General features: G+C 43.9%; 1 protein-coding gene across 1 annotated transcript in view; it reads left to right on the top strand.

The window, feature by feature from the left end:
• The window catches only part of TENM4 (teneurin transmembrane protein 4), a 451,821-nt gene that overhangs the window by 327,966 nt on the left and 100,202 nt on the right, over window positions 1-23,653 (top strand). Inside the window, 1 exon segment of the mRNA XM_037523044.2 lies at window positions 17,225-17,371. Coding sequence (XP_037378941.1) covers window positions 17,225-17,371 — 147 coding nt within the window.

The following is a 23,653-nucleotide window of genomic DNA, read 5'->3' as shown; positions in this document are numbered from 1 at the left end:
ATTGTAATTGGTATGTTTAGGTGTTCTATTTCTTCTTTATCTAGCTTTGGGTGATTGTAGAGTTGTAGGAATTTGTCCATCTCCTCTAGATTGTTGAACTTGTTTCCATATAACTGTTCATAGTAGTTACTGATTATTCTTTTGATTTCTGCTGTGTCCGTTGTGATTTCTCCTCTTTCGTTTGTGATCCTGTTTATTTGTGCTTTCTCCCTTTTTTCCTTTGTGAGCCTGGCTAGGGGTTTGTCTATTTTATTGATTTTTTTCAAAGAACCAGCTCTTGGTTTCATTGATCTTTTGAATTGTATTTTTAGTTTCAATTTCATTTTTTTCTGCTTTGGTTTTTATTATTTCTTTTCTTCTACTGGTTTTGGGGTTTTTTTGTTGTTCTTTTTCTAGATCTTTGAGCTTCGAGATTAGGTTGTTTCTTTGAGTTCTTTCTTGTTTCTTGATGTGAGCTTCTATTGCTATATATTTTCCTCTTATTACTGCTTTTCCTGTGTCCCATACATTTAGGATTTTGGTGTCCTCCTTGTCATTCAATTCAAAGAATTTTTTAATTTCTTCTTTGATCTCCTCATTAGTCCAGTGGTCTTCCAGTAGTGTGGTTTTTAATCTCCATGAGGTAGGAAAGTTCCTTGCCTTCCTTTTATGGTTTATTTCTAGTTTGATGCCTTCATGGTCAGAAAAGATGGTTGGTATGATTTCAATCTTGGTGTATCTGTTGATGTTTGTCTTGTGCCCCAGTATGTGATCGATCCTGGAGAATGATCCGTGTGCGCTTGAGAAAAATGTGTACTCCGTTTTTTGGGGGTTTAGTGTTCTATAGATGTCTGTTAAGCCCAAATGCTCTAGGTCCTTATATAGAGCTTTAGTTTCTTTACTTATATTTTGTCTTGTTGATCTATCCATTGTTGATAGTGGTGTGTTGAAGTCTCCCACTACGTATGTGTTTTCTCTGATGTCTGTTTTCAGAGAGGACAACAGTTGTCTGATATATTTTGGTGCTCCTTCGTTTGGTGAGTATATGTTAATGAGTGTTATTTCTTCTTGAAGTATTGTCCCCTTGATCATAATGTAATGACCATTGGGGTCTCTTTTTATTTTTTTGAGTTTGAAGTCTGTTTTATCTGATATAAGTATAGCTGTTCCTGCTTTCTTTTTGGCCCATTTGCTTGTAGGATTGTTTTCCATCCTTTAACTTTGAGCCTATTTTTATCTTTTGTAGCTAACTGTGTTTCCTGGAGACAGTAAAAAGTTGGGTTTTGTTTCTTAATCCAGGCTGCAACTCTGTGTCTTTTTTATTGAAGAGTTTAGTCCATTTACATTTAGAGTTAATATTGATATGTTAGCATCTGTATTTGCCATTGTGTTTGTCCTTCCTTTGATTTTATTTATTCTTTTAATAACTTTTTTTTTTTGGCCTTCTTTCATTGTTATTCGTCCCTCTGAGGTTCTGGCTTTAGGATTCCTTGTAGTATTTTTTGGAGTGGGGGTTTAGTCTTAATGAAATTCCAGAGTTTCTGTTTGTCTGGGAAGGTCCTTATTCTTTCTTCATAGAGGAAGGAGAGCTTTGCGGGATAGATTATTCTTGGTTGGCATCTGTTTTCTTGGAGTCTGTTGACTATGTCCCTCCACTCTCTCCTTGCCCGTAGTGTTTCTTCAGAGAAGTCTGATGTCAGCCTGATTGGTTTTCCTTTGAATGTTATCTGTTTCTTCCCTCTTGTCAGCTTCATTATTTTTTCCTTGTCCTCGATTCTTGGGAGCTTTACTATTATGTGTCTTGCTGTATTTTTCCTTTCGTCGTGGAAGTTTGGTGTTCTTCTTGCTTCTTGTATATCAATTTTCAGCTCCTTCTTCACATTTGGGAAGTTCTCTTCAATTATCTCCTGGAATATTTTCTCTGTTCCTACATCTCTCTCCTCTCCTTCTGGAATTCCTGTAACTCTTATATTTCCTTTCCTCATGGAGTCAGATGGTTCCCGAAGTCTTTCTTCATTCTCTTTCCTTTGTACTTCTCTTTCCTTTTCTGTATTGGTTCTTTTTATTTCCGTGTCTTCAAGAGTACTTATTCGTTCTTCCATTTCATCTATTCTGCTTTCATTGCTTTTCCCAGAGTTCTTTAGTTCCTCCATTAATTCTTTGATCTCCTGTGTTTCTTTTGCTTCCCTTTTACGGACTCAATTTCATTCTTCTGATCGTTGATTATTTTTCTCATATCATTGTTTTCCTTTATAACTTCTGTCAGTTTTTTAATCACAGCAATTTTAAATTCTCTTTCTGGAAGTCTCAGAAGTTCTTCTAAGTTACTGTCGTTGTAATCTGGAGGGTGGTTTTCTTTTTGTGGTGTGCTTTTTTCCTGAGGAGTTGTTAGGTTGCGTGTGGTTCTTCTACTCCCTACTGTCTGTTTTCTAATTTGTCGTATGCGTTGGGACACTGTGTTGCTCGGACTGGCCGGCATCTTGGGTGAACTTCTCCGCTCCCCTCTGGCTCCTCCAGGAGCCATCTCTGGCTTCTGAGGGAGCTTTCTGCTGCTTTCAGGCAGTCTTTGCTGAAGAAATGTCCCTGTTCTAAAATGGCGACGCGGGACTCAGTCCCTGCGCTTCCGGTCTCAGGCACACTCTTCTGCGCGCCCGGTCTGCCCCGGCTGTGGGTGCCTGTTCCCTCTGTGGGTTCAGACTGCTGGTCGGAAGGGGCCTGGCGTGGGCTAACTTCCCAGCTGGCCACTGTCTCCTCCGGGAGCCTTCTGCCCTTTTCAAGCCGTCTTACGAAATTTCCTGTTCTATGGGGTGTTGGTGACTTTTTTTTTTCCTGGTCACTAGGTGGCGCCAGAGATCTCTCCTATTGTCCTTGGGGGGGCTGTTTTTCGCCTCCCCCCACCCCGTGGGACAGGGAACAGAGCGGGAATGGTAGGGTAAACCTCAACGGCTTTGGGGTGCTGTGTCTGCCTTGTGCCCCACCATCGTGGAGAACCCACGCCCCGAATTTCGTGCCCCGGGTCTCAGTTCCAAAGCCCTCAGTTCCAGGACGCGGGCTGTAGCCCAGTTCAGTGGCGCGGGAATGGCGCCTTTTGCACCGCTCCCGTGCCCGGGTGCCTGGTTCCTGCTCACTCAGGGAGGGACTTTCACCCCAGTGAGGACCTCCGCGCGTCTCCCCGCAAGCCTAGGTCGCAGGCGCGGGGACCTGGGCCGCCCGCGATCCCGATCCGCGTTTGCTTTTCAAGCGCGCCAAGCGCGCTGCTTTTCCGCGCAAGCTTACCGGCAGCCCGGGCTGGGTGCGCATCTCCTGGGGTCTTTGTTCTTCTCTAATGGCGCCCGGAGCCGTGCGCTCACCGCCGCGGCGAATCCTGCAGGGTTCTCCACAGCTCCCGTTCACGGGGTGTGGTGGCTGCAATAGTTCCTTTCCACTCACAGTCCCGCTTGCTGCGTCGTTTGTTCTTGTTGGCCGTTTTGGTTTGTTGTTTCCCTCCTCTCTGCCGGTCGGAGAGTGCCGCCTCTGTGGGCGGGGGAGGGCAGCAGGGTTCTGCGCTTCCCTCCCTTCTAGTCCTCTTTTATGGCCACTTTCTTCTTCGGGTAGTTTGCTGGAGTCGTCCGTTTATCTTCCGTGTCCCAGTTCTCACTGGGACCTGCCGCTTTTCCTCCCTATTAGCTTTTTTTAATGGGAGATCTTACTCGCAGCGTCTCCTGGCTGCCATGTTGCTCTGCCCACCTCGACAAATGGATTTTTGAGCAAACAGAGCTAATTCTTTGTTTTTCGGGCTCATTCCCTTTGTCTGACAGCCTGAAATTATTTTATATGCTTGGTCCCTGCCCCCACAGCCTCACTCATGTTATCCGTATCTGTGGAATATTACATTTAATAATAATCTTAATAATGGCTTCTAATTTTTGAGTATTCACAATGCAACAAGCCCTATGCTAAAGGCTCTCTAATGGCCTCTTACCCCTTTGGGGCATTTGTGTTATTCCCGTTTTTTACAGGGACCTGAGGCTTAAGGCCATTTAACTTTTAAGATGTAGAATAGGGATTTGAAGGTTGGTTTTCTAGGCCTTGTGCAGGGGCTCCTCCACAGATGCTTGCTCTGTAGGCAGGACATTCCAAATTTTCTCCAGAGGCATCTGGTTCCTATCTTCCCAGAGGCTGTGCCTTTTTATTTCAGTTGCTTTCAGAGTCCCACACCTCATTTGTCCAGTCCATACTCTTAAGAGAGCCACTCACTGCTTTCCCGATGCAGGCCTCCCTGCTCTTCTGTAGCGAAATGTGCCACAGTGTCTTGCTGTGCACTTCTGGGTGGCTTCTTTATGTGAGTGTCATCCTGCCTTACAGTTGTCCCCAAAGCCCCTTAATGAGACGTGAGCCTGGTCACCCGAGGGTCCCTGTTCTTTGAGTTCTGCTTTCCCCTCACCTTCACTTTCCTGCATGACTGAGGAGAGATTAACCTTTTAGCCTCCCAGCCCAGAAGGGGGCCATCCTTATTTAAAAAATAAAAATTAAAAAAAAAAAGCCCATTCTGTTTTTCATCCCTTGGCTTACAGAGTCTTTAACTCATTTTACCAAGTTCCCCTACATTTACGAATATCAGACCTTCATAGGATAAAAGCATCTCGTCTGAGTCAAAAGACGAGGGGGTTAGGGAAATTCTGCCCAAGCAGTCACAGGTGTAGACATCCATCACCCTGGCTTAAAGAACATCCCTTTATTCTGGTGCCAAGAAGTCAAACCATCCCCTCCTAACTCCCCTGCACACCCTTGTTACTCTTTAAGAGCAAACTTCTCCTTGGGATGGCAGATGCTTTTTCCCTCCAGATAAGAAATACATCAAGGTAAATGTGTGCAATTCAAGAGGAAAGTTGACAGTCATAAATACCAGAAAAATGTCACAGGACACTAAAGGAGTAATGGACTAGTCCTGGTGGCTAAGATGAAAGGACTTTGGCTCAAATTCCGTTCCCTTTCATTATGTGGTGAGCATTTCCCTCATCCCTGTCTTACTGCCCGCATGGTCCCTTGCACGCTGTGGTTCTCTGCCTGTGGCCAGCTGCATCCACTGAGAAACCCGACCGCCTAGTTCCTGAAAGAACACGTACACAACTTTGTCATCTGCAAGGGGACAGGTTGGGTGCAAATGAGGGCAGCCAAGAGTGGTTCCTTCTTCTTTTAAGAATAGAAATGAAAAGGAGAAACCCCTTTTAAACCTCAGATGGTAAGAAGAAGCACTTTCATACGTTTCCAGGAAACTTCTCTCCCTGTGTGGCTTCCCTTAGGAAAAGGAAAAACCTGCTGTTGTGCAAAGTGAGAAACACTCCTTCCTTCTGACTGTGACATTTTCTCTTGTTATCAGATTCTACTATTATACAACAGGTCATCACAGTGCAGCTAGTTCATAGGCTGTAGTTAGGTCCCGCATCAGAGCAAAGGCCAGTGTCAGGACAGCAGTTCAGAGGCCTCCATGTAGTAGGAACAGAAGCAGGGAGAGCCTGTTTATTCACACACCGCTGCCCTCTTAAACAGGAAAGAAGGACTTGATTACCTAACAGCAGGCATACAAGAAGCAAGCAGATCTGGGCATGGACTTAAGAACTCTTTTACCCCATGACATTCCCCAGAGCAGATCATCGTAGTGGGAATTAAAGAATTCCTTTTGGAGGCTTTGGTGCACCTTTTCTTGGATGGAAGCTACCTGATTTTTCTTAAGAGAGGTCAGTTTTCAGAGGTTAGTTTTAAAGGAAACTTGACATTGGTATTCTTTTTAAGGACAGTATTTTTGTCAAAAAACAAGAATATTTCACCTTGAATCCTAACTCCTTATTTTAGGACTTATCTGTCTCTTCGCCTCTTCAAGAAAGGCCTTTGGTGAAGCAGAGTGGGCAGACACACTATTGCAGGGGTTTCAGTCTCTCCCCAATGGGCCCCAGAACAGGGCAGCTGGAAGAGGCCTCCAGGGGTGATGGAATTCCCCACACACTGTCACAGAACCACTCACCTCTTGGCCTTCAACAGAGTCATCCACTCCTAAAAATACCGCACACGTGAAAAGGGATTTTTCTTTTTCACACTGACTTTCTCATCACTGAGACTCCCACTTGCATTTGTGGAGCCCAGTTTTCCTAGTCCAGACGTTAAGGTAAGATGGATTGAGTTGCATCGTCAAAAGCATATTTTGGGATGTCTTTTGCAGGCATTTTATGGGTCTCTTAAGTCTGAGACTTGACCTCCAATTTCTTTAGAGAAAGCTGAAAATCATAGTTAAATTTAAGAAGGTGTCTAATTTCTTCCTGTTTCTTTGAAAACACAACTAACATCACTTCTGTGATGGCTATTTTATTTGCCTCAGTGCCCCTTGTCTATAAAAGTCTCGAAACACGTGTGGGAAATGCCAGCTCATGATTACATTTGTAAAATTCCAACCTTGACCCCAAAGCTGTGATTGTTCAAGATGCCAGATATACAGAATTATTTACTAGACTTCAGGAGAGCTGTCCAATCGTATAAATCTTGATTCTTAAACAAAAGCCTCCTCTGGGAGTACAGATCAAAATAATACTCTGATGATGCAATTACTAGAGTGAGCAAAGCCAGACTTCACCAGAAAGAAATTTCAAAGAAAGCCCGCAGAATCTTCTGGAGTTCTTTGTCCACTTTTGAATGGTAGCTCTCGGGTTTCTTCTTTGTAATCAGACAGTCCTCACCATCACTCATGAGGTGTCAGTGCCTGTGTGATAACCCAGTGCTTATCCCTGCCTCAGAGCATTCTCTCACAACCAGAGCTGTGGCCTGACGGAACAAATGCTGGCAGAGAGGGGGAGAAAATGGACAGGGATCCACCCCCACGTTATCAGAGCAAGAGTTTGAATTTTTGATGGTTCCAGGAGATTCCAGCTCACACAGGGGGGATGGGAAACTGGAGGAAAGTTACTGGATTTTGTGAGCTCATTGACCATGGACTCATTGATTCTTCGCCCAAAGAGAGAAGAGCCTAATGTTTCCCAGATCTAAACTAGAACCTCTCTTTGATGATTTGTCACCCATCTGAAAGAAGTTCAGGTGATTGTAACTACCCAAGGCACCACATAGAACAATGGCCCTTGCTTAATTTAGCCTAACGTGTACCAGTGATTCAACTATTGGAGGTCAACCTCAGGATCCTAGAGAATAAGAAGGAAAACCTATTGCCATTTTCTCTACGACCTTTGATAGAAGCTGTGAGGCTTCTTGGGATTATCCTAAGAGAACATTTTGGAAACTTCTCTCAGTACAGGCAAGCCTAGGTCAGAGGTCATAGAAATACTAACGAGCTCTAACCTCTTACCAGAGACTGAGTCTGTCTCATAACTTTGTGCCACCACTATCTTCAGCTCCTCACACAGTGACAGGAATATAAAAGGAACATAGAAAACATTTGCACAATATTGAAAGCTCACTCAACTGCCATACTTTTATTCCTGAAGCTCCAAGGAGAAAGATGCAGGGATTTTGTGAAATACTGAGTCTGCCATCCACAAGTTGGTACTTCAAAATGATGATGAATTTTTAAAAGACTTTATCAAGGGCACATGTGCCAAGACTTTTAAACAATGACAGCAGCAAGGACGGTATGGACTTCTACATATGCCTTTTATAAATACATGGCATTGGACTTCGAAGACCCAGTTGTCACTTTCATCTTCAATAGCCAGAGACAAGGAGGTGCCATTCTAGTCCAAGAAACTCTTGGACTTGATATTGACTGGCTGTTATCAGCTCTTTATTTACAGTGTGAGTTGAAGTTACAGTATGTGTCTGGGAAGAAGCTCTTGATTTGTGGAGTCAGAATTACTGAAGTTTTGAGCATTTACTTTTGTCTCCTGAAACACACAACTTTGATTGCAACCTCAATCTGCCTCGGACATTTCTACAGATGCTGTTCCTGCCTATGGTCTAGAGAAATCAGTCAGCATTTTCAAAGGCATTAAAAAAATATTTAATGGAAATATTTATAACTAATTAGCTGTTAAAAATGAAATGCCATCAGATGAGAGAGCAAGGCTCATCACGAGAGCCACATCACCATAAAGTTTGGAGACAACCAGTTTTTCCTGGGCAGAGGACTTCTTCAAAGTGGATAGATACTGCAGAGAGGAAAGCCATTTGGATCACAGTAATGGTGTCTTATCCAGCATAATTGTCCTTGCCAACTCTATGAGAGAAATCTAAGCTTTCTCCCTCTCTACTATATCTAGTTTCAGAGATAATACAAGGACATGTAATTATGACTCTCAGAAAAATCTCTGCAGATCTGAAAGCTAAGAACACCCATTGAACCAGAGACCCTGGTGATCCTGTGTGGTCTTGTACTCTGATGCCATAGCCGGGGAGGTGAGGTCTAGGAAACTTTAGATAACTTTGTGAAATTAGATAAACAAGCTCAACTGAGATGAAAGTGACAGATGAACCAAGAATGAAGAAAGATTTAACATTAGTGAGCTGTTCTTCATGTGGGCTGACCCTATGTTTTAATTGTTTGGTATTTCACAGCTTTGTTTATTCCCTCCTGCTTAGTAAGTCACTCTCCTTCACTTTCCCTTCTTATTATCTTATCTCAGGGACTGCACATCATCTGTAAGAATGAAAGGGAAGTTTGCAGGCCCAGTTAAAATCTCCCCAATTTTCCACTTGGCTGTGCAGCCTCCAGTCATATATTTCATCTTGAAAGAGACCACATGCGTACCTGAACCAAGAACATAGCCTCTTATCCACCAGTCTTTAGAGGAAAAAATATATATATGTGTGTGTATTGATGAACCTCAACAATATCTGTCAAATCTAGAAGACTGAAAAGAGAAATGTATATATTTTTATGGAGAGTAAGAATGTTCTTACAGTTTATAGAACCCTGGAGCTTCCAGATAAGGTCCCACCATTACAGTCCAGTCCTGTCTCATGGCCTATTTGATTCATGTGTGAAATTGAGATAAGGATGAGGCCCAGCCTGGAGAAAGCCTCAGATCCTCTGGGAGATTGCCATCTGCCTAGCCTTTGTGGGAGCACAGGTTGGGGAGCTGGAGAAAGGGAGGCTCCTGGCTCTGACTGCAGATTTGGTGGGGAGGTGAAACGGTATTACTGATTTATGCTGGGAATGAAGACATCTGCCCAGCTCTAAACACACAGCCAGGCTCCCTCGTATGTGCACAGTGGGGCTTATTTCAGAGCAGCACTTGACGCCTTCACAAACAAGCAAACCTTAAATTGCCAGATAATTCAGTGCTTGGACGCAACCCCTCCATTGAAAAACCAAGCATTCATCATTCTATCTTTTGAGTTAAAAAGCATTGAGAAGTAGTCAGGTTTTCTTTTATTTTTCTTGTTTTTTCACAATGACATCCATTGCCCTACACCTCACGTTCTGTGTAAGATGCACAAGGAGAGCTGCATCTTATTTAAAACACCAAGCATTCCACATTCAAGTACATGTGGGTAGTTGTCTACATAGAAAAGTCAAGAACAGCAAACATAATCTAGTGGTGCGTTTGGCCAAAGACTGAACTCATTTCCCTAGTATATATTAGAGATGATTCCAATTTTGCATATTTCTAAATTCCAGCTTCCTGGGAACACCTCTGCCAGCAGAGTGGCTTGTTCTTGTCCATCTGTTTCCCATAAAGAGATGTTGGATCCCATTCTGGCTGGACAATGGCAAGGTCTAGTGTTCCATTAAGCTCACAAATCCAGAGTGTGGCCACTTTTGCAGCTTCCCATCCTCCCCTTTCTCCCTTTTCCTTCTCCATGTGTCCTTGTTGATATGATCACATTTCCAAATGCCTGGGTCGATCACAGATCACGTGGAAGCTCCTCTTGGCCCTTCCTGGGGAATGTGCTTGCTGTCTCTCCCTCTCTCTAGCGTGGTCCTGTCTTTGGTTTTATTTTCCCCACCATGGCAGGTCTGTCCCAAACATGGGGGGGCCTCCCCCCTTTGTCTCCGTACACCTGGCATGGTTATGTGGCAGGCAGAACTGCACTTACTCGATCCTACCTTAAATGTCCTGTCTTTTATTTCCCAAGCGCACTATCTGGATAGGGTAGTTAAAGGTATGGTCTTCCTTCCTCTATTTTCCTGTTGTCTTTGTGTGTGTGTTTGTGTATGAGCATAAAAGAAGAAATGTGTATATAAAAATGCGTATACACCCCAAAGCATGGTGTTTAGATGCTGCCACTTCCCGCCTTTGTCCCAGCCTCCACAGCCCAGGGGATGGGTTTTTGGTCACAAGGTGGTTGATCTACCTAGAATGTCATTCTTCCTGCTGAAGTCTCACTCTGTTTGTGATATTACCATTGTGCTGTTGTCCTTCCCTCCCCATACACACATACACCCCCTCGCCCTTTCTACCCCATCTCATGCCATCCTGCCCATCGTTTCTGGCCCCTGGTCCATCAGAATTAAGATGCTGGGGACCAGCATGGTAGTCTGAGAGAAGAGACCCCAGGGCAAGCTAAGAAATCTTAAGGACTACATTCTACTACTATGTGTTCACTCACCCACTACCCACCACAGAGCAGCCACTAGGACTGATACTGTGTCCCAGATGCTGTACCAGGCTCTGGAGAAATGGGAAGGAAACAGATCCCTCACTTTGGGGAATGGACAGTCTCTATGTGTGTTTTTTTTTTCCTTTTCAGAGAAGGCCTGACTTTGGTAAGTCTTATCTTTGAAGAATGTTTTCTACAGGCAAAGATATTCCTTCTGTTGTAAACATTGACGTACAGTAGACAGTGCCTAATTTAATTTCCACATAGGACTCCTTGACCTAATATGTCTCCAAATGATCAGATCGGTGCACTCCTAAAGTCTGCCAGCTGCCTGTGAAGTCCCACACTGCATTCATCTTTACAGCTGCAAGCCCTGACACTGTCTGACACAGACTCTGTGCTCAGTAGTTAAAGATGCATACACTGGAGTCAGACTGCCTGAGTTTGAATCCCAATTCCAACACTTCAGAACCCAGCTACACTAGGCACATCATATAACCTCCCTTCGCTTCAGAGTCTTTATAAAATAAGAATGAAACAGGACCTACCTCCTAGGGAGAGCAGGAGCGTTCAATGAAATAATGAATGTAAAGTCCCTAGCACATGGGCAGTTATGATGCTTAGTAAATGTTAGCTGTGCTCTTTTAAATCATATTATGCTGACCCTTCATTTGGAGAAGGACTTTATTAACCACACTAATTTTTGAAATTGTGAAGGAAAAGGCTAAATTGGTTTTTAATAAGAGATAGCCACTGCTGTTTCAAAACTTATAAAAAGGGTTTTGGGGAAAGTGGTTTTCAATTGGGAAATCATTGCCAAATACAGCAAAGGTGTTACTAAGGCCCATCACATGGATGCCTGGTGTTGAGAAGCCAGGCTCCTCTCAATGCACAGTCTGCCCTTGGACTCAGAATAAAATCTAGCAATAAAATTCCAGCAAGAAGGAGTAGTACCTCTGAGCCTCTTTAAAACAGGCTTTTCGTCCATGATCATTATCAGAGGGATCTTCAGGATGGATTAAATTGAATAATGTTACCATCTAGTTGGTGGAATTTTTCCCTATTATGGAAAGTTTTTTCACATTGTTGAGTCTTCAGTAAGTGTTGTGAATTATTTTAAGGGAGCAGATACAATTTTACCCACTTGCTTGGAAAAGGAAACTGAAATTGAGTGGCTCATGCTAGGACCCATTCCTAGTCAGTGGCCATTCCAGGATTTGGGATTTCCTGGCCTAATCCCCATTTCCAGCATTCTACTATCTGTCACCTGCGTCACTAAGAATGTACCATAATTTCCAGTTTTCGTTTTCTTAACCACATCTTCCCAATTGGCACCCTCACCAAGAAGTGAACCATATTCTCATTCAAGCCATACTTCAGAAAGTATCATCAGATCTTTAGCTAGATTCAGCCCATGAGTCATAACTTGCTTTCAAATACAAATGTTTCTTGCCAAAATCTAAAGCTAAGCTAAGCTCCTGTCTTGCCTACATTCTAATATAATGGGTACTAATTGTTTAAAAAAAGATTTCAGAGACATACAATGCAAGTTCAGGATTTCTCAGAATAGAATAATATGCAGTTCAAACACAAGCCAACTTTTGTTCTTTGCTCTCCAGTTGCATTGGTAGACACTAAAGAAAAAGCATTCACTAAATGTGCTAAACTCGTAAGTGCCAGGAAATTTGGTGACCACACAGTAGAATGGTTCCTCCGCTCAGGTGGTCCACAGTCCAGCAAAGGAGATACTAAAATAATTTGAACAAAGTGTGATGAGGGTTATGATAGGGAAAGTTCAAGGCCACTTCACAAGAAGACATTCCAACCTCCAATTTAGGCAAGATTGTGAACCTCAACAAAAGCGTATGAGAAAGCCACTGGTAGTCCTTTAAAGCAGGATGATATGACCTTTGTGATTTGGAAGGATCTATCTGGCTACCCTGTGTAAAGGACTGAGGAATGGAGGCAAGGAGACCAATTAGGAGACTGTGCGACATGTCATAAATAGGAGATGATGGCCATCTTGGCAGGGAAGTGACAATAGGGTTGGAAAAAATACAAGAGGATCAGAAAGAGAATCATAATAGGACATTTTAACACACGTTAGTTGCATTGCATAGCCCCTTTGCTACTTAACAAAAAAAGCGATACCCCCAAGGGTTCTGAAAGGCTTCTGGTCACACCTGATGCCAGCTTCAGGGGCGCTTCTTCATAGAAGGTTTAAGCAGAAGGCTGAAGATAAAGCAGTCCCTTATCATTTAAAGAGCACCATTTCTTTTGAGAAGCTTAGCCCTTCTCTGGTGAATTTAGAGGTGAATTTACACCCTAAATTAACATTATTTTGGCTCTAGCAAATGCCTGATGTGAATCCTTCCAGAAGGGATTGTTAATGTCATTTGGGTTCTCTGAATTATTGATGATTTTCAGTTTGTGAAATTAATGAGCTTCATAGTGGGTAAAGATGGGCATGTTGCTTTAAGAAAGGGAGTCACCCCAGAAGGGGACTCCTCATACTAGCTAATGAGGGTGTGATTATCCCAGAAGCAAATTGCTGGACAAGAACAAACCTCAATCAACCCACAGATGCTCAAACTCCATCTGGAACCCCCAAACTGACAAGACTGTGCAGACCCTCAGGGTAATTTGGTCCATCTGAAGAAGCGGTGGATAGTGTTCCCATGGTTTCCCTTGTGACAGAGCTTACTGAGAACTCCTCCTCAGGCAGGCAGAGCAAGCAACACATACCTACACTAGATGCTATGGGGTAGGAGGAGCTCATGCGAGAAGGATTCCCAAGTGGATTTCATGGAATGGAATATCCACATTACTGTAAATGGATAGGAGAGGAGGGGACAGAGTTTGAGGTCATGTTGGAAAATGTCCTGATAATCAAGCCTTGTTTTCCAGACATATTTGGCCACAAAAGCCTGTTTTTGAGGACATCATAAACTCACTTTGAGAAGTATTATTTGATGATAAGACCCATTTTAAATCCTTCCTGGAACAATGTAGAGTCTAGAAAAATAGAATATAAGTTTGTGTAAGAGAACAGAGGATAGACCTCCTCTCTGTATAACCCAAATTTGATACACTCCTGGCATCCAATATGTGCTGAGTAAAGTGCATTGAAATTAAGAACAAAATAATCTAATTTGAAGTTTTTTTGACCTGTGTGGTGTCTACTGTACAGGAAGTACCAACAGCTCATCTCATCCAAACCTTCATTAAAATGAGGAGGAAATTGAGGCCAAAAAGTAAAAGTAACTTCCCCAGAATTTCACTAGGGATAGTCCAGTAGGAAACACCAGAACCTAAGTCTCTTGTGTCATTCATTGATTCATTTCAACAAACATTTTCAGTACCTATGATGTGCAAGGCACTGGGTTAAGTCCAACATTATCTTTATGGAGTTTACATTCTAATCAGGGAGTGGGACATCAAAGTAATAGCAAAATTAGTAATTTAAGTACACGTGGGGAATACTGCTGACAAGCAGAAGGACATGGGGCTAGGAGAGCATGAAGTGGTGGACTGGACTGGTACTCAAGGCCCTGACCATGTCTCTCTGCCTCCCACTGAGCTGCTTGGTGACCTCTGTGAGTAAATCACTAGGTTTGTATTTATGAGGACCATTGCTTTTACACAAAAATTGAAACAAGTTGGACTGACAAAGAGTTACTTTCTGGCTTGTGAATGTCTTAATGAAGTTATACAAAGTTAGAACAGTAATAATAACAGCAGTTATTTATTAAATACCTACTTTTGTATCCACTGTGCAAATTAATCAGCATACATTATCTTATTAACTTCTCAACAACTCTTTGAATTAGGGGTGACCTCCTGAGAAAACTGAGGCTTAGAGATTTAAGTGATTGGCCAGCAATGACACAGGTATTAAGTAAAATGGAGGTGCTAAGATTTGAGCTGAGACCTGTGCAGTTCCAAAATCTACGCTCTATTACACATGATTTTGTTAAAAATTTAAGATTAAATGGTATAAAGTTGGAACTGCCTTAGAAAATCAGGATCTGAAAAATAGAACAAAAAGTTCTATGATTGGTCAATGTTATTTTTATATCTAAAGTGTCTAGCACAGTGGTGACCCCTGGCAGATCCTCAGTATATAGCAGTCATTATCTCACTGCCCTGAAGCATCTAAACCAGGGCTTGGCAAACTATAGTCCACAGATCAACTCTGGCCCATTACTTGTTTTTGTAAATAGAGTTTTATTGGGACATAGCCATGTCCATTCATTTATATATCGTGTGTGGCTGTTTTCAAGCTACAGTAGCTGTGTTGGGCAACTGCAATAGAGCCCATATGGCTCACCAGCCTAAAATATTTATTATATGGCCTTTATAGAGAAAGTTTACTGACTCTGATGTGGTTAACTACCTTAGTTTTCTGTTTTGCCTTTTTGTGAGTTCTGTCTGAGATTATAGGTATGATTTGTATTCCTTTACTCAAACTAGATGGAATGAAAAGGTACACAGAAGATTCGGATAATGTGTTGGAGCTATATATCACATCGTGCACCAGGCTTACTTGCATGATCTTATTTAATCCTCCCAACAATCCTATTTTATAAGGAGAATGAGATACAAAGAAATGGAAGCAGGTGACTGGGTCATGCAACCTCTGTGTGGCAGAGCCAGCCTTTGATGTGGCTCCCCAGCTTGTGCTCTTACACAGGAGATGTTCTCTGCACTTTACAAGAGGCTTCATCTTGGAGCAAGAGAAAACAATTTACTACCAGTCTTAGCAGTTGGACCCTGCTTTCCAGACTCATTTTAAGTACAAATGAGGCTTGTTTAAAAGAAAGTTGGATTTATTGGAACTAAGTGGGGAAAGCAGGAGTCTGTAAATGCTGAGATGAGAAAGGATAGCCCATGTTAGCTACCAAGTCAGAATGCCTGGGAAGTCCCCTGCATGGCTCTGCTCCTGCCACCAGCTATTACAACTGCTTCTCCATCACTTTTGGGGTGGCCGTGCTGGTGGATTCCCACCTTTTCCAACAGGCTTCTGATGTGCAAAGATCACATAGTCTCCATTTGCCTCTAAACTGCAGGAGGAACCCTGGTAGACTTAGAGCACACTCTGTAAGTGTTGACTCCTTTCAGTGGAAAACAAGGTGGCCAGATTGATTGATTGATTGGTTGGTTGCTGAACATTTCACATCTAAATGAACATGCTCTTTTACTGTGTAATAACAGTAAATAATCCTTGAACACTAAAGTTTCAGATTCTAATTGATGGGCTATTAGTGAGTGCCTGTCTTGGATGGCTATATTCACATTTGTCCCATTTAAGAATAATGTGTCAGTTTTCAGTTTGGCTTTGGGTTTAGCCATACTTGTAACAGTCAGCTGCTCATAAGAATAAAACAAATTAAGGACTATGCCTGCCAGTGCTTTCACATCCATGCCTTTCCCCGAGACTGAGCAGGGACAGAGAAAAACAGTGGAGGGCATGCCAGCAAAAAGTGTGCTTTCAGACCCCCCTAAGAAAGGGTTTGGCAGATTTGTTAAAAAGAGAACTCAAATGAAAACCCAGGGGAAAGGAGAAGCTAGGTGAGCTGTGGTAATTTAACAGATTCTCAGACATAGATTTCCAAGCCACAAACTCAGCAAGAGGGGATTAAAAATGTGGTCATCTAAAACCTGTAAATCTACTTGAATAGTAATAAAAAGTCCCCACCTTATGAAGGGTCAAAGTAGAACCAAAGCAGAGTTTATATATTGCCTGACCCTTCATGATTAAATCACCCGCAGCCCTCTCAGACAGAGGGCCACTCCCGTGTTGGGTTCCCCCATATTTTATACATTTCCCTTAGGGCACTTAGCAGCGAACTATTTTGCTTATACAAATCTGTCTCCTTTGATAGGCTACATGCTCCTCAAGAATAAAAGCTAGGTCTGATTCATCTCTGGACTTCCAGCACTAGCCCCAAGAAGGTGCTTAATAAATGACAGACAGGCAAACAGATGTACACATGAATGAAATTAGGGAAAGGCAGCCTGCCCGTGCCTGCATTTGTGATCACAGACAGCCTAGCCCGTCTCTCAGGGTGGCCAGCAGACCTTCCTTGTGTGCAGAAACCTCTTCTTAGCAGCCGTTGATAAGATGGGAAGAAAACCACCCAAGCCCTCTTTCTCAAAGCAAAGACAGTTTAGGAGAAAATAGGACAAAATAAATGAAAAGCCTAAGGTACAATACAATTGACCTAGTAACAAGAGCTGGGAAAATCACAGCCCTTTAGAAAAAGACCTAGAAGTGCTGAGGGGACATAGGGAGTAAACAGAGAGATGGCTCCTTTGTTCCAAATAGATGGCAGAGACCAGAGAAACACGCCAGAACAAACCAAGAACAAGGACCAGACACAGAGATCCAATGGTCAGATTCTGACAGGTCTCCACCCACTGAGTCCTGTTCTAGAATCCCAATCACTTTTGAAAGAGGAGGTTTTAGGTGCAGAAGGTGTGAGTTTCAGACCTGTCCCCACCATTGCCTGGCTGTGACCTCAGTGTGTCCTTTCACCTCTGAGTCTCAGTTGCCTTCTTGGTAAAGTGGCAGCTGCTAATGTGATCAGTCTCCCTGAATGCTGAGGGCATCAATGTGCTGATGGATGTGAAAGCATTTTGTAAGTTACAGGTGGAGCGTGAGTGTGTGTGACTGCTATTGCTGGGACAATCAGACCTTGACTCTGCATGTTTTGCCTTGCAGAGGGTTGTCCTGGCCTGTGCAATGGTAATGGCAGATGCACCTTGGATCTGAATGGATGGCACTGCGTCTGCCAGCTGGGCTGGAGAGGAGCTGGCTGTGACACATCCATGGAAACCGCCTGTGGTGACAGCAAAGACAACGATGGAGGTAGGGTTCTGGCACCCAGGGACCCCATGCAGCTCTAGGGGGTGGGAGGCACCGGGGTGGGGGTGGGCATGCTGAGTTAATGAGCACCAACACACCAGCTGTCCAGTCAGAGAGGCCTGCAGGGCAGGCATAACGCTGCACATGTGGTCTAAGGAATGAGTACATTTCACTATTCCATTTGAATTATTTTAAATTAGCTAATGTAAATGAAATTAATTGCCACCCCACAGTAAGTGCTGAGGAGAAGGCATATGGAAGAGTTTTCTAACAATTCAACAGTGGAATGAGTTGCCTGGCAAAGTCATGAGCTTGCTCTCACTGGAGGTAGGTGGGAAGAATCCATCCAGAAAGTGGCAGAATGGATATTTCCAGGGTAGGGAGGTCGAGTTACCTTTGGTTAAGGCCTTATTTCCTTTGATTCTGGTATTAACCCTCCCCAAGCACACCCTTGCTTTCACACCTGCTGCCTCTATAGCTTTGTGATGGAATTTATCTGTGCTGTTGGATTTTTTTCAAGAGCTAGACAGTCAAAACCCCAAAACAGAAGCTTATTCTTGTGGGACATTTAAGAGATGAGAGTGAAGAAACCCAGGATCTAATCCTACTTCTGCATCCCTTACTGACTAGTCTCTGGGCCTCCTGCTCCCTGTTTATAAAGTGAAGCGATTGCATGATGTAGAACATTCTAGTTCTGGTGTGTGTCCTAGAGTTAGCCTTCAGCTTTCAGTAGTGGAAACATGAGTGTAAATACAACCATCGTGTAGTGGGCTCTCCCACTTAGAAGATCAGTTGTTTCTTTCTGATTTAACCAGTGATTGAGTTCAACCATTCAACTCTTGGGAAAGTAAAAAGATAGGTACATGGAAAAGGAAAATGGAAGCAGTAAACCCTTCCTTTCTAATGATGGCCTAACAGTTGGCTAGTCCAAATGTGTTTATGCAGGTCTGTCATATTTCTACCAAGGGACTTTCTCATATTCTACACAGAGTAGGAAACCAACAGGCCAGACATTTAGCACCCCAACCTTTGGGAATTTTCTACTTAGTGTGATTCTAAAATATCAAAGCACTGTAAGGATTGAAAGGCCAAGTATATGCTATTGTGATTATTCTGGCTCATTGCCTTGAATTGCCTCCAGCAACCTAGAAAGGGCTGTTTCAGACTGCCGGTCTCTATCTAAGCCAGCTTTCGGTCCTCTACGGCTGCCTGCATCTCAGGGGTGGTCAGGCCTGATGCACCCCGCCTGAGCCCAGCAGAGCAGTTGTCAACAAGCAGTGCATGGACCTTGGGAGTTAGGCGGAGACAGTAGTCTCCTGAGACCTTCCAGGATTGAAAGAGCCCTTGATCAGTCTGAGACTTGTGGAGTTCATTAATACTCCTACTCATAAATATCCAGAGTTGTAGTTTGGGGCCAGGCATAGAGATGAATGAGTCTTGCCCTACTCTCCAAATGAGAAAGAGCAAAGTTAAGTGCTAATGGGCTGTGATAAGTGCTATTGCAGAGGTGTATGGTGGTTGTGGCAGTAGGAAGATATTCATCAAGAAGGTGATACTTGAGTAAGTTTCTGTGTGTCCTAGAAAGGACAGGACTCCACTTTCAGAGAGATAATCATGGGCAAAGGCAGAGCAGGGCAGGCACACGTATCCCTTCAGGCAAGATAATATGCAATGATATTTGCTCTTCACAGGAAAGAGATGTCAATCTAAATTACCTGCATAATTTCCTCAACATTCCCCTTCACTTGCCTGTGTAGGCACAATTCCAATAACTAACAATAACATTCAGGTGATTAGACGAGGAGAGAAGAGCCGCGCCATGAAGTCATTCCCTCCTCAAGAATCCAAGGTCTTAGCCAAAGTCTCTAAGCAGCTGTTGAACATCTGGGCAACAAAAGAACTGAGTGCCCCTGAGAAATGTGGGGAGAGGGCACACCTCCCCCCCCCAACATACAGGAATGGTTATAAAGCGAGGTTCATTTATTTCCTCTCGTGAAACACAATACCAGTCTATCCTGTTTACGGTCCTTCAAAGCCAGCCCGCCCAGTGCTAGAATCACTGGTGTTTACATGGGCATGGGCACACGGGAGTCCAAAGCCCCACCATTTTGGCAAGAGAAAGAGTTTTTTGTTATAGGAAATGGAGCTGATATAGACCCCAGGGGAACGGCGCCCCTCCAGCTGCTCTGAGATATGAGCCAGCAGGAACTGGAAAAGAACAATCAGAAAACCCTCAGTTGTAGGGGAATATGCCAGTTGAATTTATGGATTTGCATTATGAACTGAAAGGTGCTTTTATATGTCCTGTGTGTGCACGTGCATATGTGTGTGTATGTGTATGTAATGCCCTTGTCTGCTTTCAGAAGGAGTTAGTGTTGGCCTTGTAAAATATGTTTGGGAGCATTCTGTCCTCTGATTGTTGGGGAAGTTTGAGAAAGATAGGTACTAGGCCTTCTTTGAAAGTTTGGTAAAATTTACTAAGGAAACCATCTGGTCCTGGGCTTTTGTTTGGGGGAAACTTGTGGTTACTGTTTTATTTCTTTCCTCGAGATTGATCACTTCAATAGCAAAACCATACAATGGTACCATATCCTGAGTTTTTCCATTCATTTGACAAGCAATAACTGAATGTCCATTCTGCATCTGGGCCTGTCCTGGGTCCTGGGGATTTAGAAGCAAATAAAACACAATTCCCACCCTTATGAACTTCACACTCAGGAAGGAGAAAAAAGCAGCAGGTGATTACAACACAGCGGGGTCATCACTGTGATGGAGCATCCACACACTCAGCTGATCTTATCAGATGCATGTATATCTCTTGGGGACTAGGTCCCTGTCCTTTGAGGCATCCACTTTAGCCAGGAAGACATCCCGTGGGTAATCCGAGTTGAGGAGACACTCGCTGGGGTGACTAGTGTCAGAGAGAGCTTGGTCATGGATTCTCAACTGTGAAATGAGGGAACACCTCCCCTATAGCCCACTCAGTTTGGGTGGATTTCCACCCATTGGGAGAGCCAAGGGGCAGGTACAGAGGGTCCCTGCTCTGCAGGTTGGCAGATGACACAGGCTGCCCTGGGGGCCAGAGGGGACAAAGTGATCCTCACTGGCCTCTCTGTCACTCTGGGTCTCAGTCACTTTTCATGGAGAGAGAACTAGGACAGGCTGTACCAGGCAGTGCAGGAGTGAGCTGCGTTTAGCAGGCTGTTTGTGGTCCAGACAAACACATGTGTGGGCTTCTGCCATCAGCACAACCCCTGCTCCTTTCCCAGGGCCTGTGAAGGCCAATGAGTGTGGACTAGTCTCTCTCCCTCAGGATGCTCCCAGTTATTTGCATGAAATCATTATCCAAACAACCAAATCTAATAGGAGCAGAATGAAATAATTTCCTTTATTTCAGCCATGGCATGGGGTGCAGCAAATTCCCAGATTAATCCATTGGGTGGAGGGAAATAGTGTGAGAGTATTACTGAATGAGTGTTCTGGGTTGATACAATTTAGGGACTTGGAGGAGGAATTAGCAGAGTTTAATATCGAGTAACAGCAATGGTAGAAATAGAGAGCATGGACTTTAGCTCCCTCCTTCCACCCCCCTGCATGTTACAGGCAGGGAAACTGGAGCGTCAGTCATACAGAAAGCAGCCATGCATTCACCCAGCGGAAGGTGTGTGGTATTATCATCCATTTATTATTTCCCTGTAATGAGGAAACTGAGGCTTAGCAAGCAGAAGTTTTCTGCCGGGTCACACAGCTGCAGAGTGGCAGAAACCACCCAGGCTCCAAAGGCCAGCCATGTTCAAGCTATTCTCGTGCCCAGACCTTGGACGCACAGCTCCATTGTAAACCCAGCTGTGGCTCTCCAAGTTAGCTATGAACTCCCAATTTCTCTTCTTTCCCAATTTGCTAGGCTTAAAGCAGTCCTTTCCAAATTAAACTTGAATTTCAAGCTTCGTTAAGAATACTGTTGCAGGGCCTCCCCGGTGGCGCAGCGGTTGAGCACTGGGTTGCGAAGCTGCTCGCACCTCTGCAGCGCCGGTTCGATCCCCGGCCACTGGAGGAGGGTCCCACATGGCGCGCAGACCTCTCCTGCCGCCCGCTGCTCCCCTCAGCAGTGTACTTCGGTCCTTCTGCCTGCTCTGCTCCCCACTCTGGCTCTGGTGAATTCTCTCACCCTCCTGCGCTTCTGACTGTACCCAGTCCTTGTATAGATAAATAAATAAAAAATAATAAAATCTTAAAAAAAAAAAAAAAAAAAAAAAGAATACTGTTGCAGTGTTTTCAAACAGTGGGACACAAAAAGAAAAACTACACAATATGGCTGCATTGGCTTTAGCTTTATTGATTTGTTTGTGTTTTCATTTGTGGTTGTTGTCTAGATTGAAAAATAGGAAACAGATCCTGAACGTGACCCCCTGTCTCCTGATCTCCAACCAGGGCTGCCCAGTCAGCCCAGCCTGCCTCTACACTCCACCCAGGGCACTATGGGTGAGGGGACCAGGGGGAAGAGGGGGGTTACAGTGACTCTGACTCCCCACTGGGTGTGAGTTCCTCTGTGTGCCCCACTTGACAAAGAAGCTGTACCCTACTTATACAGTACCCTTGATGACGCCCTTTATGAGGCCCCACATCTTCTGTTGTGTTACACATTGGCCCTCTGATGGGGATGTTCTTGTCATCTCTGTTTCAGAAGTGCTGAAGCTGTGACCCAAAGGTGCTAAGTGACTATAAAATAAGGATAACAATGCCTACCTTGCAGGGTTGTGGTGAGAACTACCTGTGATGTATTTAAAGCACAACATAGCACAGTGATTAAAAGGGCAGGTTCTGTACCTAGACTGTCTGGACTCAAATCCTGGCTCTTGCATTTTGGGCTCTATGACCTCAAGTGAGTTACTTAACTTCCTGAGCCTTAGTTCATCATCTGCAGATATTGGTTCTTTCTCACCCTTTCCACTGTAATCATAGAAACATGTTGCTTATTATAAAATAATATATTCTTATTTATAAATGAATATTTGTAAAGATTTGAATTATACTGTATATGCTACTAGATGCTATACAATTTTGTATGCTCTTTTGCATTTGCAATTATAATGTATTTCTCCATATAGAAATGCATGTTGACCCTTTTTCACTTCTTATTTATTTTTTTTAATGACACTTTTTTTAAGCTTTATTTATTTATACAAGAACCAGGGTACAGGCCAGATGCACAGGAGGATGAGAGGATTCACCAGAGACAGAGCGGGGAACAGAACAGGCAGACTGACGAAATACACTGCTAAGGGGAACAGCGGGAGAGACAGGAGAGGTCTGCTGCGCCATGTGGGATTCTCTCCAGCCAGCGGGGATTGAACCCACGCTGCAGAGGCTGCAGACAGCCTCACAGTGCGGCTCTCAACTGCCTGTGCCACCAGGGAGGCCTTTCACTTCTTGTTTAAAATTTGTGTTCCAAACTGTTACTTGCTCATTGCTAGGAGGAAAAAAATCCAAATGCACATAAAGGAAAGTAATCATTTAGGTGCATTCCTAAGACCAGGCACTGTGCTGGCCACGCTGAGTACGTGATCCCCAGCCTTCACCACAAACTTGCAAGGAAGGCATTTACCTGCAGGGAAGTGGAGGCTCAGTCAGCTGAAGTCATTTCCCAAAGACACACAGTGGATCACTGGATAATGTTGGGTCAGAACAGAACCAGTATTTAAAAAGAAGCCAGAATAAGAAATCCACTGGAACCCCTTTTTTTTAAAGAGGCATGTATTATTTGTTTGTTTGTTTGTTTGTTTATACAAGCACTGGGTACAGTCAGAAGCATGGGAGGGTGAGAGAACTCACCAGAGCCAGAGCGGGGAGCAGAGCAGGCAGAAGGACCGAAATACACTGCTGAGGGGAGCAGCGGGTGGCAGGAGAGGTCTGCGCCGTCATGTGGGACCCTCCTCCGGTGGCCAGGGAGCAGCCGGGGATCGAACCGGCAACCCAGAGGCCGCGGGCAGCTTCGCAACCCAGTGCTCAACCGCTGTGCCACCGGGGAGGCCCTGGAACCCCTTTTGATAAAGGATTTTTAAACAGCTTCAAGGTGTGATCATCTCTTTAGGTCCTGTTAGCGCATGAACAGCAATCATGGATTGCAACATAAATCACTGGTAGATTCAAGCTGGAAAAGGAAATTTCGGGAAAGCTAGGAACAAAGCCCTCTGTCCTCCCTTCTCTTGCCCACCTCCCTTTGCCAAGTGGAGAGTTCACATAAAGCCATAGAATTTGGCCACTCTTCAGACTATCTCTAAACCA

The sequence above is a fragment of the Talpa occidentalis genome, unplaced genomic scaffold (assembly GCF_014898055.3).
Source record: "Talpa occidentalis isolate TD23 unplaced genomic scaffold, MPIMG_talOcc4v2.1 talOcc4.3, whole genome shotgun sequence".
Lineage (NCBI taxonomy): Eukaryota > Metazoa > Chordata > Mammalia > Eulipotyphla > Talpidae > Talpa > Talpa occidentalis.
Note: the sequence above shows the minus strand (reverse complement) of the source record. Positions and strands in the feature narration are given on the sequence as shown.